At 42.1% G+C, this 17,735-nt stretch overlaps 1 protein-coding gene across 4 annotated transcripts in view; it reads left to right on the top strand.

The window, feature by feature from the left end:
* The window catches only part of PPEF1 (protein phosphatase with EF-hand domain 1), a 32,759-nt gene extending 25,863 nt beyond the window's left edge, over positions 1-6,896 (top strand). For all 4 annotated transcript variants that reach the window (XM_082221638.1, XM_082221637.1, XM_082221640.1 and 1 more), the window contains 5 exons: positions 1,341-1,483; positions 1,940-2,046; positions 4,906-5,069; positions 5,263-5,347; positions 6,353-6,896. In XM_082221638.1, coding sequence (XP_082077764.1) covers positions 1,341-1,483; positions 1,940-2,046; positions 4,906-5,069; positions 5,263-5,347; positions 6,353-6,546 — 693 coding nt within the window. In that variant the 3' untranslated portion in view covers positions 6,547-6,896. The remainder of the gene's footprint in view (positions 1-1,340; positions 1,484-1,939; positions 2,047-4,905; positions 5,070-5,262; positions 5,348-6,352) is intronic.
* The last annotated feature ends 10,839 nt before the right edge of the window (positions 6,897-17,735 follow it).

Genomic DNA, 17,735 nt, shown 5'->3' with positions numbered 1-17,735 from the left:
CAGTCTTATACCACTTTGACTTCCCCATAAATAATCCTGGGACCTGTAGTTTAAGGGTGCTGAGAGTTGCCAGCCACTCCTAATTTTTGTCTTCACCTCTCCCTCCTTATTTTCCACTGAGCCATTTCATGGCTCAATCATGGGCACCAATCCATACTTCATTAAATGGCTTGGGAGATCATCTACAGGAGTGTCATTGGTTGTCCCCTGAGTTGGTGAGGCTCATTTGGCATCAACACAAAATAATAGACCCTTCAGTGTCATTGGCCCAGCCTTGTGCACTACTCGGCCAGTAGACATTCAGCAGGTGTTTCAGCCTTTAAATGCAAGCTGAGAACTTTCCTATCCCACTAGGCTTATGCAGGCAATACAGTATGCATCTTTCCAAAACAGCTGATAATAATCTGATTTGAATTTTTATTATATATAGATCTTACTGTCAACCTCTTTGATATTTTTTATGATATAGTGGTATATGAATATCTGTATGTATGTATAAATAAATAAATAAATTAAGTAAGTAAGTAAGTACTTGGAACATAAAGAAGGCTGATCGCTGAAGAATTGATGCTTTTGAATTATGGTGCTGGAGGAGACTCTTGAGAGTCCCATGGACTGCAAGAAGATCAAACCTATCCATTCTTAAGGAAATCAGCCCGGAGAGCTCACTGGAAGGACAGATCCTGAAGCTGAGGCTCCAATACTTTGGCCACTTCATGAGAAGAGAAGACTCCCTGGAAAAGACCCTGATGTTGGGAAAGATTGAGGGCACAAGGAGAAGGGGGTGACAGAGGACAAGATGGTTGGACAGTGTCCTTGAAGCTATTAACATGAGTTTGACCAAACTGTGGGAGGCAGTGGAAGACAGGAGTGCCTGGCATGCTCTGGTCCATGGAGTCACGAAGAGTCAGACACGACTAAACAACAATAACAAATAAATAAATAAATAAAATTGTTTAGGACAAATGTAGGTGTGGAACTTGCCCTTGAACTCAGTAGATGAGCTGTGCATGTTTATCACATGGAGTTTCTGCTGGACTGTTTTCTCCAGTGTCCTAGAGAAAGACAATGTACCCAGTACTTGAATTAAGGTTTTGTTTTGTTTTGATAAAGGTTGTTGCACAAAGAGACTCATGACCCTGGATGTAATCTCGAATACAAAGAACATTTCAGTTTCCTAGTATCAGCCATGGAAAGGGTGCTTTCATTCACAATATTAGCCTTTGTCATACTTAACACATATTGCTTCGTTCAGTCTACAACTTGTTTAAAATCTTGCCAGATCAAGCTTGAAATCCTCATTACTTAAATTGCATTTTTGTTTCCTTTTAAAAAACCAGGTTATCACTATTTTTTCTGCTTCAAACTACTATGCAGAGGGAAGTAATCGCGGTGCTTACATCAAACTAAACCCAGATCTGATCCCTCGTTTTGTTCAGTATCAAGTCAGCAAATCTACACGCAAAGAGACTCTTCATCAGAGGTAGGATAAGGAGAACACACATATTAGTTTTTAAAGATTTATGAACAGAACTGAAAATGCAAAACTGTCCCCAATGCTCTGGCCCACCACCAGTGGTCACTGAGCTTCATTCATGGCAGCTGGTGTGGATTTGTGGTTGAAGATGGGAGACAGCACATCCATCATATTAAATAGTCAAATTTATTTTTAACTGTATTGTTAGTGCTTCTTTTATTTTTATGTTGCATTACAGTCTGAATTCTATGGAATTGCAATTTATACAATGGGCAGAAAAATCATTAAATGGTCTGCCAAGACCCTCAGCAGTTTTAAAGTAGTTCATGGTTTGGGAGCTACTCTTCCAAAGTAAAGAAAGTTGACAGAGGAAGTTAGTAAATGCTAAGTTGCTGTTAAACAGCTCAGGAGAGATTTTTTGATTCTTTAACTGTCCATTCTAATCACTTTCTTCCCTTGTAGGGTGACTGCAATTGAGCTGTCTGCTTTGAGGTGCTTGCGAGAGAAAATTTACACACACAAATCGGAACTGATTGCTGCTTTTAGACAGTATGATCCAAATTATACAGGTAACACAATTTGAAAGCAGCACTTCGCAGTTGCTCCATTTCAGTGTAATGTAAATGACTGTATTTATGATGGATCAGTGGGAAATAGAAGGCAAATCAACAGAAAGCAGAGGTTGGAAGCAGATGCATAGAGTTTGTAAGAGAAGGACATAAGCGGCAGGGCACCCCCCCCCCAAAGATTTGCATTTCTTTCTTTTTTTAAAATAACTTTTATTAACCGACCAATCAAATAAAAAAAAAATCACATCACATAAATTCCGAATTACAAAGCCAAATTTTAAATTTTTGTTGAGGGGACCCATATTTCAAGTTCCAAAGGGGGATTCCGATCATCTTCTTGCTACTGCGTTAATATCCAAATCAGTCCAAATAATGTTCATAATTCTATCCAGTCTTATCTTGCTGTTTCCACATCTCATCTTATTCGTATATTTTTTATTTTTTTATTTATGATCTCTTCTGATAATCTCCTTAAGCAGATAAACACCAATTATAATCCTGTGTGAATTTTTCCATTCGTCCAATCCTCATATCAAGATGGTTTCCATATATCATCGCTTTCATAAATAACATCGCTCTTTCCATCATTAATCTTACAAATCTGTCACTCTTAAGTCCCTCTGAGGACTTAAGTCTTCCGACAGAACTTGCCAACATGGCAACGGTATTTTTAACTGCGTCATTCCAAAGCTCTTATACTTTCCACGATCTTCTCCACACAGTAATAAATCCACAGCTTAAGTCATTAAAACGGCATTTCTGACTTGAGGGGGGGGATTCTTGGTTAATCACATAAAGGAAAGTTTTTCCCCCTCCCCCATCCAGTCCCTTTGCCATACCGAGCCTTGGTGATCTTCTCATGATTTATTCCTGTTCCTCTGACCCGTCTTGTTTCTCAGAGATCTCTTCAGTTAGCAGTCTTTACTCCCCCTCCTTCCTTGAAATATGTGCATTCGCTTCCTCCTAACTGTTTCTTTTGAAGTTACTGCAGCTAGGGGCGTGGATCAGAGACAGCGTCCAGGAGCGCCGAGATCCACGGGAGGGCTTTCTGCCTAGTGCCCCCATCCCCACAAATTTGGGGGTGGTATAGGGCACAGCAGGCAAGGGCAGCCCCCCCCACAACCTTGGGGGGGGGTAGGGAGGCTATTTACTCCCATCACAGCCTCCTAATTACCTCGTGTGGGTTGGAGAGATGTTATTGTCAGCCATCTTCCGATGCGCCCCTAGTGGCCCCTCCAAAGATTTGCATTTCAGCAATACTGACAATTAGGTAGCTGAGAATGGTGGGTTACATCAAAGGATGTATGACAATGGACAATGCTGCCCAAGACATTCTGCCATCTGAAGTACAGCCTAACAATGCTCAACACCACCACCCCTGCACTGAAAGCCAACACTATTCATTTACACCAATTTCTGCCTTCATCTATTCCCCCTCGTCCTGTAATGCTATCTGAAGAAGGTTGTGTCAGGGCTAGCCCTGATGATGAAAACCCAAGCAACTCCTAAAGGTTTTTAATCAGGCAAGAAAATAGCAAATGGGGTTTAATAAGTGGGAAACGATGCACACTGGAGTTCAAAAAGGTCGGTGGGAAACATTTGGACATATATTTGAAGGCTACACACTTTTTTTGATTGGCTACACACTTTTTCTTAGCAAGTAGCCAACTTTTAACATCTGCTGCCAGAAAATAAGGGAAGTAGTCTCTGATAGTAGAGGTTTTGTAATTGTGATTGGAGTTTCCAGATAAGCATCTTTAAAAGAAAAAATCTCTGGGACCGGTATCTTTTAGATAAGTACTGGAAATTGCACAGATGGCATCAGTGAAATAAAGTCTGTCCATCAGCTGAGGGATTGGTGCCCTCTATATGCAATTTAGTCTAATTACATGGACAATCATAGCCAGATCCAGAATCCACTCTGCTAATCCTGGGAGCTGCAGGATGTTCAGCTTGTGTACATGAATGGAACCCTTTCATGTACACAAGAAAAATTTGGATATTAAGCTACCCTCTTGAGTGAGGTGGCAATTCTTAAAGGCATCAGAGCTCTCCCCCCCCCCCAATTGTGTTTTGCAGTACACAAATGCAAGAAAAAAAATTGTATTAGAGAATTAATTTTTCAGTTTACAGTGCGGTCTTTTGAAGTGAGCAAGTTTCTCGTTAATATCTTATGCATCTCTGATGTAAAAAAAATTAGATAATATTATGAACCGTCCCCCTGGCAGGCTCCAATCTGATGTCCTTAAAATAAGTGATTGCTTTGATCTCAAATCATGTTCATCTAGGCATATCAGATGGAATGAATTCTGTTGCAATTCCTCATCTTGCATTTCAGATGGATAAGACATTTCTTGTCTTGCATCTTTTAAAAAAAGTTAACTTTCAGATCTTCACAGAAGGAAAGTATCCCAAGAAAGTCTCTCTGGGCAGTCATGGAGGCTCCCCTGAGCAACATGGGATGGGGATATGTGTGGGATCAGCCAAAATTAGGCTGGGGTTCAAAGATGGTAGGTTAAGGATGTTCATGGCAGGAAAGTTTGCAGCCTTTTCTCTCCACCCATGTCCCATTCCATGTGGTTCAGCGAGACCCATATGGCTCCAGAGAAGGTTCTCAGGGAGGTGGTGTTGTGGTCCAGGACATAAAAAGTGCCTTCTGTACCTTACCTTGTTAGGATCCAAGCCATTGAGTTTTGCAATTTATTTTAAATTAACAGTTTTAACATTGCAATTTGAGTGTGCAGAACTCTAGAACTTCTCCTGCAATCATATAATCTATTCTCAGCGTAGTGACTCAATAAGAAATGCACCCATTTCCTTTTGACCATAAAATGCTCTTTGTTTGTTTATTTTTGACAGGAAAGATTTCTCCTGGTGAGTGGGCTTCAGCAGTGGAGTCTGTCTTATGTCTCGATCTTCCCTGGAGAACATTACGTTCACGGCTGGTTTACCTGGACCAGGATGGTAGAGTTGAATACCTTTCATCTTTTGACAATTTTGAAATCCAGCTACCCATCAAAGAGGTGAGATAGTTTAGGAAACAGCTGACCTTCACAGCCTTGTTAAGATGTTTTACAATAAGATCTTGTAATAGCACTTAATTCTATTTAGATTCTTAACCCGAGGTTCTGTTTCTGGGTTAGTGGAGTCTGTAACCTGAAGCATCTGCAACCCGAGGTACCACTGTATTCTGATTTCTGATAAAACATTTTTCAGGTCCAGCCATTTTTGGTGGAAACCCTGTGTAGATACAAAGCTGATTTGGAGATTATCTTTAATATGATTGACAAAGATCATTCAGGTATGTTAAAATCCAGTTTCCCAAAGTGGTGCATTGGAAGTAAACATAGATAGGGGGAGGGGGGAAATTTGAGGGATATTTGTAGAAGCTGCTTGATTTTCATCAGTATTAGAAAACATAAGCAGTGGATATGTGTGGGAACAAGGCGACTGAAAACTAGAAACATTTGTTGTCCTCCCTAGCTAGGTATTGTGTACCGATGTACTGATTTGTCCCTCTAGATCAGTGTTCAGCAAACCTTTTCAGCAGGGGGCCGGTCCACTGTCCCTCAGACCTTGTGGGGGGCTGGACTATATTTTGAAGGGGGGAAATGAGCGAATTCCTATACCCCACAAATAACTCAGAGATGCATTTTAAATAAAAGCACACATTCTACTCATGTAAAAACACCAGGCAGGCCCCACAAGTAACCCAGAGATGCATTTTAAATAAAAGGACACATTCTTCTCATGTAAAAACACACTGATTCCCAGACTGTCCGTGGGCCAGATTGAGAAGGCGATTGGGCCGCATCCAGCCCCCGGGCCTTAGGTTGCCTACCCGTGTTCTAGATAGAAGGCAGGGATACCATTTAGCCAGGGAATAGGTGGTTCTTCCAGTATTACAGACCATAAGTGACTATGGTTTTGCTTCTTCTTATGCCACCATCTTGGTTCTGTACTCTGAGGGCTGGTTCATGGTTGTACTGACCATTGAGACTGGTACAGCTAAGTACACACACTCTCTCCCATTCCCTGGTCTTGGCCTGTACAGTGATTTGGTTTGGACAGCTATGTGAACACTTTTGGGCACATCTACACAACAGTTAATTGAAGTAGTCTGTTTATTATCCAAAAAAAATGCGGCCAAGGCTTGTTATAAGATGCCTAGGCACCCTAAATTCAAGTCCAGAGTCTTCTTACATTTCCAGATTTCATTAACTCTCCAACAGTTATGTGTGTGTTCATGTTTGTGTGCGCGCGCAGTACTTTCAGTGACATACCCCTTCCTTCCAATTCTTTTTAGGTCTTATCTCCGTTGATGAGTTCCGTCAGACATGGAAGCTCTTCAACTTGCATCTGAGAATCAATGTGGATGATGAATCCATTGACAGCTTAGCCCGAAGCATTGATTTCAACAAAGATGGTAGCATTGACTTCAATGAATTTCTGGAAGCTTTTAATGTGGTCCATAAATTTGAGAATAGGTACAATCACTAAAGAAGCTGAATTCCTGACAAGCCCCTTCCCCCCGCACGGCACGTTTGCTTAAAATAAATTGCTGCCTTAATACTGTTAAGTTTGATTGAGCAGCGTTCCTAGAAAAGAGACTGGCTGGGGAAGGCACTACTTTATGATATGTCAGCGTAGCTATTTGGCAGAATGCTGCTAATGAGATGTATAGGTAAATGGAAAAAATATGGTTAAAACACATATAAGCTACGCTGTCCACAATAACTGCTGTAGTGCCATATTAATAATCTCAGGGTTACTCTAATAATGGTTCCTTTAGATGGCTTTTTCATATGCAGTGTTTTCTTTCTTGTGAAACATACAGTTGTGTCAGACAATTTTTTTTTAATCCAATCATGTTTCAGGTTTGAAGAACAGTGTAGGTCTTGCTGGTTATTCATCTCTAATGGGGCAAAACTGATATTCCGTGATCTAGAAAACTAGCAAAAATTAAGCGGTCCTTTTTGTGTTGTTTCTAGAAAAAGTCCATTTGCAACCTCATTCACTTGGAAAATCATAGTTTTACATTGTAACTTTCCCGCAGTTTTCATGATCTCAGCACTGCTGCTCATGTGACAAAAACTGGGGCAGTGTCCCAGCATACAGTTCTTCTCCATGATTTAAAATTTACTGCAATATGGCAGTATATTGATTTAAAAGCCACTGTTTCATATTGCAGCGGGTAGCGCAGTGTAAAAGGAATGTTAGAAATTGGGACAGAAGTGCTGGCATTGTAACCAATAAAATTCACACTTCTGCATGGAGCCTTAGTTTCAAAAACAACTGATAAGAGACATCTAGGTGCACTAGTATAAAAGAGTTGCTGCTAGTGGTCTTGTACTCAGCATCCCTCAGCCAAAAAAATCAGTGCAGGAGTATAAGGAGTATCCATCCCTTTAATTCAAAATGGCATCCAGTTGTAGCCAAACATAAAGCAAAATCACCTGCTTCTTGATTTCATGACCTATCATGCAAATTTGGTCACAATATCTTAAGGTTACACAGAGAACAGGTGAAATGCTTCCCAAACTGCATAGATTATTTGATGACTTTCGCTAATCTGCAGTATCAAAAGTTCATTCCTTCCAAATGCTCTGGAAGGAATCAAGACTACGGTACATTCTTACATCGTAAGCACTTGTGACTTTTACATCATGCGGAACTGGCACCTGAAGTCTTAGCAGCATGCGCCTAAGATCATGAAAATGAATGAACCAAAGAGTTGCCTTAACTGCTGAACAACATGAAGAAATGCATGGGCAATAACAAGCATTGGGAACAAACAGCTGTAGGAATGTTAATCAGAACAGGGGAACGTTCCCTTTGTTTTAAATAGCGATATGGGATGATGTGATTATCTTGTATTAATAGCATTCATTCTTAGATTAAAGGTAAAGGGATCCCTGACTATTAGGTCCAGTCATGGCCGACTCTGGGGTTGCTGCGCTCATCTCGCTTTATTGGCTGAGGGAGCCGGTGTACAGCTTCTGGGTCATGTGGCCAACATGACAAACCTGCTTCTGGCGAACCAGAGCAGCGCACGGAAACGCTGTTTACCATCCCGCCAGAGCGGTACCTATTTATCTACTTGCACTTTGACATGCTTTCGAACTGCTAGGTTGGCAGGAGCAGGGACCGAGCAACGGGAGCTCACCCCGTCGCAGGGATTCAAACCGCCGACCTTCTGACCAGCAAGTCCTAGGCTCTGTGGTTTAACCCACAGTGCCACCCGCATCCCGTTCTTAGATTAGGCTAATGCTTATTCATCCTTGTGTCCTTCACATAAAAGTAACATCCTCATTAGAAATTTGTTAATATTTTTTTCCAGTGGGGAAAAGCTGTCACTGCAGCCCAGACATCCATGGAATGGAGTCGAGGGCCTGGCCTGCTTCCTTTTCAGGGTCAGAATGGGACAAAACTGGTGTGCAATCAGTGGTGGAGCATCCAGGTCTCTAGGTCATTCCCAGAGCTATCCATAAAAGATGATCCCTATTCACAAAGGAGTTTTCATGCACAGGTTGCCTGTTGCAATTCGATCCAGGTGAATGGTAGTTTGCTGATAAGGAGGCCACTTCCATATGGCGTATATATTGATCGTTCATCCCGATTTGTTTGCACAAAGGATGCAGGGAGGTCATATGACATTGGCTATTTACTGAGTATTCATTCTGATTTGGGAATGTTATGTAATGTTGAATTAAGCGACTGGAAGGCTGGAAGTTCCCACTGTGTTGTGCCTCTAATTTTTGAAACCAATACATCCAAATGTAGCTCAGTTTACCAAAGGGTATCAATATCTTTGTAGAGATTTTGTAAAAGAAGGCACTGTTTTCCTCTTAAATCTTAAAAAAAACAAAAAACAGATTCATCGTCCAAATAGATACCTGTTTATTTGTAATTGTATTTGTATATCTGATGTAGCTAAGAACAGTCATAGAAGCATCTTTCACTTAAATCCCAGGGCATGCCATCTTTCTGAAGTGAAACACATTTAGACCTGGTTAGTGCCTGGAAAAAGACAGCCAAAAACCCCTATATGAGCACCACCTTGAGTTCTCTGATGGAAGAATATAATTAGAAAAGAAAAGAAATACACAAACATGAATCCATACTTGACTCTTAACCCTGTTTATTCCCACCCCAGAGTGTCCGGTTTGTGCACCTGTCCAAATTTGACGCTATCCCAAAACAAACTTTTTGCACACTTCAAGGCCTTAAGGTAAGGGGAGCTTCTGGTGTCTGGGCACTCCAGAACTCGCACTGTGCAGCACTGTACACTTTGCGCATGTGTCAGAGTTGCTCCCCGATCCTAGCTCACAGAGGATCACGCTAGCCAGCGATCATTTAGTAAAAGTCTTTATTGAGTTACAGTTCCCATTCTCAAGCTGCTGCGTGCAACTCTACGTCTTATGGTTAGATCGGCGAAGCTCTGTCTGGGTCCGCGCCTCCTGTACACCAACTTAATATCCTAGCCTTACTCCACCTTTTCCGCCTGACTGTTCTTCTCTGGGTCCCTCTGCCCCCCGGGGTCTCTTCCTTCCGGGACTCTTCTGACGCTGACCCCCCGGACCCTTCTGTCTCCTTGCGCCGGGCTTTAGGACCTGGCTCCCTTTCCGGGCTGCTTACTGCGCCACCTTCCTGTGCCTTTGAACTTGGCGCGCGCGCCCAACCTTCCACTTTCCATCTGACCGTTTCTTCGCTCCCTGATGGAGGTGTGGCCACTCCTGACTCGTGCCCTCCCTCCTGTTGTGAGCTGCCAGCGCTTGATACCTGACTCCCTTCCTCTCCCCTGCTCTCTGTTGGTGACGCTGGTCCCGATTTCCAACTGCTCCCCTCTGAGCTCCCTCTGGCCCTATCCTCCTGGGGTGTCCCCCTAGGCTCCCCCCTTGCCCTGGCCACTGGTGCTCCTTTCTGTGAATCTTCCGATTCACTGGAAAGACTCGGAGATCTCGGGTCGTCGTCATCACTCATCCTTTCTTCTGCCTCCTCCCCCTCGCTCTCTGTTTCCTCCCTTGCCCTTGCCTCTGCTCCTGAACCCCTGACAGCATGTGTTTGTGTCCCTAACCTGCTTTTCAAAAGGAAGAGGCAGGGTGTGTGTTGCTTGTTGTATCAGTGTCTCAGCTTGTATGTAGCCATGTAATTCACCTTCTGTGCCTTTAACCCCTGCCTTGCCTATGTACTGCTCATATTTATGCATTAAAGATTTGGACAGAAACCTGAGTTCGAGTTCTTCATCTGGCAGTGAGGGCCAGGGGCAGAACACTTTTATCTTACCCAAATGTCTGGATTTTATTGCTTCAGTTTCTCTCTAATACGGCTTCATACCAATATACCATCCCAGTGCAATGGACCTGTAATATTTGCTTCTAGTAACATAAAGCGTCTGTCCATTAGACCTGATAACACAAGCTCAAGGCCTGTAATATCTTTGGTGGCGGCAGCAACCTGGATCTGAACATTTGAACAACTCTGGCTGGATTTGCTATCTCATTTGCAGTGCCGTGGATATTTTTATTTTAGTGTAGCCTGAATTACAGACTGGATTTCTGCATGGGTAAGAATTCTACCACAACCAATGGTGCTGACAGCTGATTCAACCATATATGGAATTAATGGGCTCATGTAATTTGGATATAACTTGAATCCATAGTTAAGCTAAAATATGGTTTAAATGAGACCATGCAGCACTCTGGTACAAGCCAGTGAAATAATGGGTCGTTTGCTTCTCCCATGCTCCTCCTACTGTTGTGTTGCCCTGAGCTAAGCCATGGTATGGCTTATCATTATGTCCAAACCCAGGCGTGTTCACATTTAAACCGCAGTTTAGTTAAACTATGATTTAAAGCGCTGTGCAAACCAGGTCTACAACTTGCAGGTGAATGGTTGAACTGTGCCCATTTAAAGATACTGGATCTTTAAGCAAGGATAACAAATGAGGAGGAAGATGTCTGGCTCAAGAAGCCAATCCTACTCACGAAGGCTTAGGGACAGGCTTGATACCCAGGCATACATAAATGAGCACAAGCTGCTCTTCTGTTAATGTAATTCAAAATAAAGGGGAGGGATGTGTGTCTGTATTTACCTCAGAGCAGGCTTCCTCAAACTCGGCCCTCCAGATGTTTTGAGACTACAATTCGCATCATCCCTGACCACTGCTAGCTAGGGATCATGGGAGTTGTAGGCCAAAAACATCTGGAGGCCCGAGTATGAGAAAGCCTGCCTTAGCGGTATCTTTCCTACAAGTGGCCCATTCACACAGTCATTTTGCCCCCCCCCTCCATTTGCCGATACAGTGGTACCTCAGTTCTCGAACGTAATCTGTTCTGGAAGACCATTTGAGTTCCAAAATGTTTGAAAACCAAGGCGCAAAGGGCTGTCTGCAAATTCAACTGAGAAAATTGAAAAACACGCAGCGGAAGCCGTTTGACTTCCAAGGCGCATTCAAAAATGGAAGAATTTACTTCCGGGTTTTCGGCGTTTGGGTTCCAAAACGTTCGTCAACTGAGATGTTCAAGAACCGAGGTACCACTGTACACATTATAAACGCATGCTGGTATGAGATATTAGGGATTGCTCCCCATCTCAGCACTTCTAGAACTTAGTAACTCAAATCAGGAACAACTTTTTTATATCTCTCTCCACACAGATATTTAAAAGGAATATAACAAAGCCATTCAATTATTCATGTATGTGATACATAATTCAATACAGCATTAAAAAGTGAATGCCCAGACATCTAACTATTGGGCAATTGCACGCAGGACACCACGTGCTGTGAATGTATATAACATGCAATTTTGTGCCCTGTGTGCTGTGTTATATATTGCAGTTGCTTGCTGGCATGCTGAAAATAAAACATTTCTAACATAGAGCTATAAAGTGTCCATCCACAGGTATGTGAGAAAAAAATAGTTTGTACCAAAATAAGATTAATGAAATATTCAGAGGCCTAGTGGGAAAACTAGGCAGTCTACAAAAGCCGCCTAAGCACTCAAAAAGCAAGTCTGATGAGTTGAAAGGGGAGTGGGATGGCTGAGTGAGTGGGAGGCTCCACATGGCTGAACATCTGATGCCTCTTTGGAAGAAATCCAAGCTTCCTGCAGTTTACACTCTGAATTTACACTGCAGCAGTTGAGATCTCTTTAAGACATCTGGAAACATTGACCCACTTGCTCAAAATTGCAAATGATAGACTGTAGCCACTAGCCAGTTAAAGCAATGACATTTTGTATGAACTGAAGTCAAAGGAAAACACATGCTTTCTTGCATGGCTGAAAGTGCAGTTCCGGATCGGACTCACTTCATTTGGCCCTTCACTGTGTGCGCTGGAAAGAAACAAGTTCACAGGGCTATGAATGGATGTAGGACAGACGCCTACTGCTTGATTCTGACTTGGTCTGGGCACACAATCTTAAACAAACACGCAAGTTTCATTTGTTCATAAAATATGTATCTGCTTTCTTTCCCAATAAAAGTACGGCACATCGAAAGGCAATAGACATGGACAGATTGGTAAGAATGAAAGGGTGGATCCTGTTGACAGCAATGAGTAAGTGTCACGAATAAATTAATAAAGCCAAGTGCATAAATATATAAGCCAAATCCACTGATGTCATAGCCTGTGGTTCTTGTCTGTGGCTTCATTACAGTTCCAGACAGGGAATGAAGCATGCACAGTTCCCAGTATGTGACTGTACAGAGAGCAATTAAGTAAAAGCCCTGCTAATTCACAGAATCATATAGGATCTTGCAGATCAACCTTTAGATCAGTTCAATTTTTTTACAAGAAATTCATGGCAATGGGCAAAACCTTTAACAATATTTTTAAATATCATGAACCCCGCAAAATAAAAATAAAACTGTCAAAACAACACATAATACCTGAAACCATAAATGCAGGAATCTGTGCTCTGATCGAGCTTGTGGCCTGTGTTGCAGTAGGCAATTTATGAATGGATACCCTGCCCACATTTAGTTGAGTAAGATAGTATTTTATGCCTCTTCTTAATATGGCCTTTCCAAGTCCCAATTTTCTCTCTTCCTCTGAAAAGCAATCTGCTCCTCTAAGTTTCTTACCCAAAACATAAAATAACACATCCCAGAGGTCTAGGGTATCTACCCAGTGACAAAAACAAGCACTGCAACATGTTCAATGCCCCAGAGCTTGTTGTTTTTCATAGCTAGGTAAAATATTAGCAGATTGGCATACTTGGAAGTTATTTCCTGCCACGTCCCATCCTTCCTAGTGAACAGGCCAAGGATGATTAAAAGTTGCTGGTTAATATAAAAATTGGGTGATACCTAACTAAGTCACATAGTCTCGTGAAGCAACAGTCTTCCAACTATCTACCTGCTTTAACAGCTGTCTGCACATATATTTACCACGGTGTAGAAGAAGAGTTTGGATTTGATATCCCACTTTATCACTACCTGAAGGAGTCTCAAAGCAGCTAACATTCTCCTTTCCCTTCCTCCCCCACAACAAAGACTCTGTGAGGTGAGTGGGGCTGAGAGACTTCAGAGAAGTGTGACTGGCCCAAGGTCACCCAGCAGCTACATGTGGAGGAGCGGAGACGCGAACCCGGTTCCCCAGATTACGAGTCTACCGCTCTTAACCACTACACCACACTGGCTCTCTCTTGATTGTGTGTGGTTCTCTCTTGATTCGACAGTATCAGAAAACTGGAATCATTCCTGTTAGTTACTCAGGATGGGCAGAGGCACAGACACTATACCCTTCATGTCACCAAATGGCCGATGGGAATGGCTTTCTTATTTTCCAACAGGGCTAGGAACAAGGACCTGTACCATCAAATGAAGAACATATCCTGTTAATGTTACTAACAGTGCAATATTGTGCAGGTTCACTTGGAAGTAAATCCCCCTGTGTCCCAAGAGGCTTACTTCCTAGTACAGTAACTGTGTTTAGGATTACAGTCTACACTACCTTTTGCCAGAAATGGAAAATTACAAGTAACTGTCATGAGTTTCACATACAAAAGAGAGCACTGTGTCTATGAATCTCCCTACCAAGAAAAACCATATGGTAAACACTTCTGAAATGGAGCTGAATTTCAAAACCCCTTTATAATACAACAAAGGAGTATGTGTGCCATTTAAAAATATAGATCAAAAACCCTACTAGGCATATCCATCCCTTTTGCAACCACAATGTTTTGGGGGTTTGGGGGGCGGGGGTGAGTGGGTGAGTGGGTGAGTTCCCAGTCATATTCACCAAATTTATTCAGCATTTAAAAGCTTAAGAAACGCTTCTAAAATGCACATAGAATAAAAAAAGGGGTTGTGTGTCAGCGTTGCATTTATCCGTTGCCACACAGGTATCTCAATACTAATTCCAGATCTATAATATGGAATATATATTTAAAAGTTAGGACGACTGACAGTGCTTGGCTTGTAAGATTTCATTATCCTGGTTAGAACCAAACCAATTTTCCTTTTCTAGACATGTCTGGCTTGTCAAAAGAGCAGCGTAGGTGGTTCCTTCCTAGCAGCACAGCCGCTTTGCTTGACAAAGTGAGCCTGTAAATCTTGGTTGGTTCTATTTTCATTCGCACAGGCGCTCTATTTCTAAGATGCTTAATGTGCCTGAAAGCTCTGCTCTCTAAATGACTCTCCAAGGTAGTCATTCAACACTGAACATCTCCACTCGTTTTTGAGTCCATGCAGGTGTCTGAAAAGCTGAGGAGTCAGTTGCCGCAAACAGACTAAAAATACAGAGTACTAGCCTAGACAGCATCTTAAAAAGTAGAGACATCACCTTGCCAACAAAGGTCCGTATAGTAAAAGCTGTGGTTTTCCCAGTAGTGATGTATGGAAGTGAGAGCTGGACCATAAAGAAGGCTGATCGCCGAAGAATTGATGCTTTTGAATTATGGTGCTGGAGGAGACTCTTGAGAGTCCCATGGACTGCAAGAAGATCAAACCTATCCATTCTTAAGGAAATCAGCCCTGAGTGCTCACTGGAAGGACAGATCGTGAAGCTGAGGCTCCAATACTTTGGCCACCTCATGAGAAGAGAAGACTCCCTGGAAAAGACCCTGATGTTGGGAAAGATGGAGGGCACAAGGAGAAGGGGACGACAGAGGATGAGATGGTTGGATGGTGTTCTTGAAGCTACCAGCATGAGTTTGATCAAACTGCGGGAGGCAGTGGAGGACAGAAGTGCCTGGCGTGCTCTGGTCCATGGGGTCACGAAGAGTCGGACACGACTAAACGACTAAACAACAACAAAAGCCTAACTGGCAACATTTTGTGTGAAAAACTTTACTGTGAATTTATTATAGTATAAGCTTTTTTCTGGACTCAAGCCCATTTCGTCAGGTGCTGTAAGACATTAGTTAAGACTCTATGGTGCCACAAGTCTTTAAGTTTTGGCTGTCGGAGACACTAACGCAGCTACTCCTCTGGAAACTTGCTATTTCTTCTTGCTATCCTTGAAGGTGACTTATTTGGAAGCTCTAAAATAGTTCAAAGATGAAAATATAATTTTTTTTTTACATTTGTGATATGAAAACAGCTTTACATCTTGCTGAGTTGGTCAGGTCCCAGAGTTCTGTAGAAATAAATTTATCCTTGCCTTCTTCCCTGCAGGGGAAAAACAGCTGGGGCCCCCTCTGGTTTTTGTAGATGCCAGAGGCATGAGGTTTAAGCATTGTCTTCTCTTGGATTGCATCCTCTGTGGCAGGAAATACTGTTTCAGTTTCCTCTGGTTATATATTCTCTGAATTATCACATCATAACTTGAGTTGTATATAATTTTATAAACTATAACTTATATAAAGACTTACTTACAAAGCCCCTTGTGTCCTATCACTCTAGTCTGCAATGTATTTGACCCTGAAGTCAGCACCTACATGCAAGTGCTATGCAGGAAGAAAGAAAAAGCATCACTCTTAATCTTACAATTGCTCAGGGAGCGATTCCTATTGGGATACGCTTGTTACAGCTTCATGTTCCAGTGATAACTATTTTCAGGGAGCTGCTATCAGAAGTCAATCTTAACAGAACAATTAAAAAAACCCAAAACATTTTTGTGTTAGTACTTTAGCCAAGGGCACTATTCTTAACAGTCACTTTTGATTAGGAAGTTAGTTTGCTCCAAACTTCATGGAGTCAGCAGTTATTACTACATAAAATATGTTAAAAGCACTATGAAGCAATATAAGCTTAAAACCAAAAGATTACTATCAGTGGAAACCAGTGTTGAGTGGCCTTCTTTTTGAAGATTAGGACTTCACCTTCCTCATCCCTCTCCCCCCAGCCCCCCCAGCTCCAAAATATTCTCCAGAGAGTCCCCTAACCCCCTGGAGCAAAATAAAAATAAAAATGGGGGGAAGGAGCTGCCAGGAGAGGAGGGGAAGGTGGAGTCCTATTGCATGAATGGAAGTTCACTCTCCTTGTGCATGGACATTGGATGAAGACCCAATTTCAAAACAGTTCGTCTCTAGAAACCACCGGAGGCAAGTTTAGCACTTGGGAAATTTTCCTCTACTGCCAGGTAGACATTGCTAAGTAGGTTGTGGCAGCAGTCTCACACAACCATGTTGTTTGCAATAATTAAAATGATAGGAACAGAGACTCAGGAAGAAGTGAGAGCTATTAAATATGAACCACCTTGGCAAGAAGTTAGAGAGAAACAATTGCTGCCCCATTTCACATGCTCCTTATAGCAGATGTGCTACCTTTGAAGAGGCTGAGAAGTTGCCTGCAGGCAACATTTAAACATGCAAACTTCAACCTGCATTCTGACACTGGGATTACTTCACACATTTACAAAATCTCTAGACAGTGCAACATGAAAGCAGAATGTAGCTCTTCAAGTCAGACAATCTTATATGTAGGTTTTCACCCTCTGTACACCTCTTACTGTGATTAGCCACTGACAATGCATTATAATGAGAGAAAAAACGTCATTAGATATGTACTTAAAATGTTTATATTTACCTTTTCTAGGCTGATGTATGGATTTTCCTCAATGTGTGTCTTCTGGATTTTATTGCTTTAGAGATTTCAAAATAAATCTTAGTTTCTGTTTCCTCACCTTCTTGTTTCTAAGTTGGTAGCCACCTTCTCTATGACAGATTTCCAGTTAAAACTGCAGTAGTTGAGATATCCCATTTGCTTTGCTATAGTACCTCTGGTCCTCTGTGTAGGACAGGGATGGGGAACCTGTGGCCATACAGATGTTTGCTGGACTCCAGGGGCCTATCAGCCCCAGCTCCTACAGCCAGTGGTTGGAGATGATAGGAAGTACAGTCCAACATCTGGAGGACCACAGGTTCCCCATTCTTGGTGCAAGAGAATAATCATATTCAACCTATTACAAAATGTGTTGATCTCATATGCATGGTGTGAAATGTGAACAGAATATATCTGAGTGTTTGTGCTGAAGAAGTTATTTTGCCTCTGGCATTTAAGGATGTACAAAAGGTTATAGTCAGTTTCGCACTGATACACATTATTTAATTTCATGGACCCACGTCTGAGCAAATGCAGATTGCCATACAGTAGTGATGCTCACCCAAATGCCTATGGCAGTGTCCTTTCTAAATGGCTAAATGATGCACGAAGTCTTGAGGTAGAGTGAAGTGAGCAATCGGGTCACTAAGGGAGAGGTTCAAGGGAGGGAGGGTGGAGAAGAAGGTTTTTAAAACTGA

The sequence above is a fragment of the Podarcis vaucheri genome (assembly GCF_965113315.1).
Source record: "Podarcis vaucheri genome assembly, chromosome: 4".
NCBI classification, from domain to species: Eukaryota; Metazoa; Chordata; class Lepidosauria; order Squamata; family Lacertidae; genus Podarcis; species Podarcis vaucheri.
The sequence above is the reverse complement of the archived record's forward strand: the minus strand, read 5'-3'. Positions and strand labels throughout refer to the sequence as shown.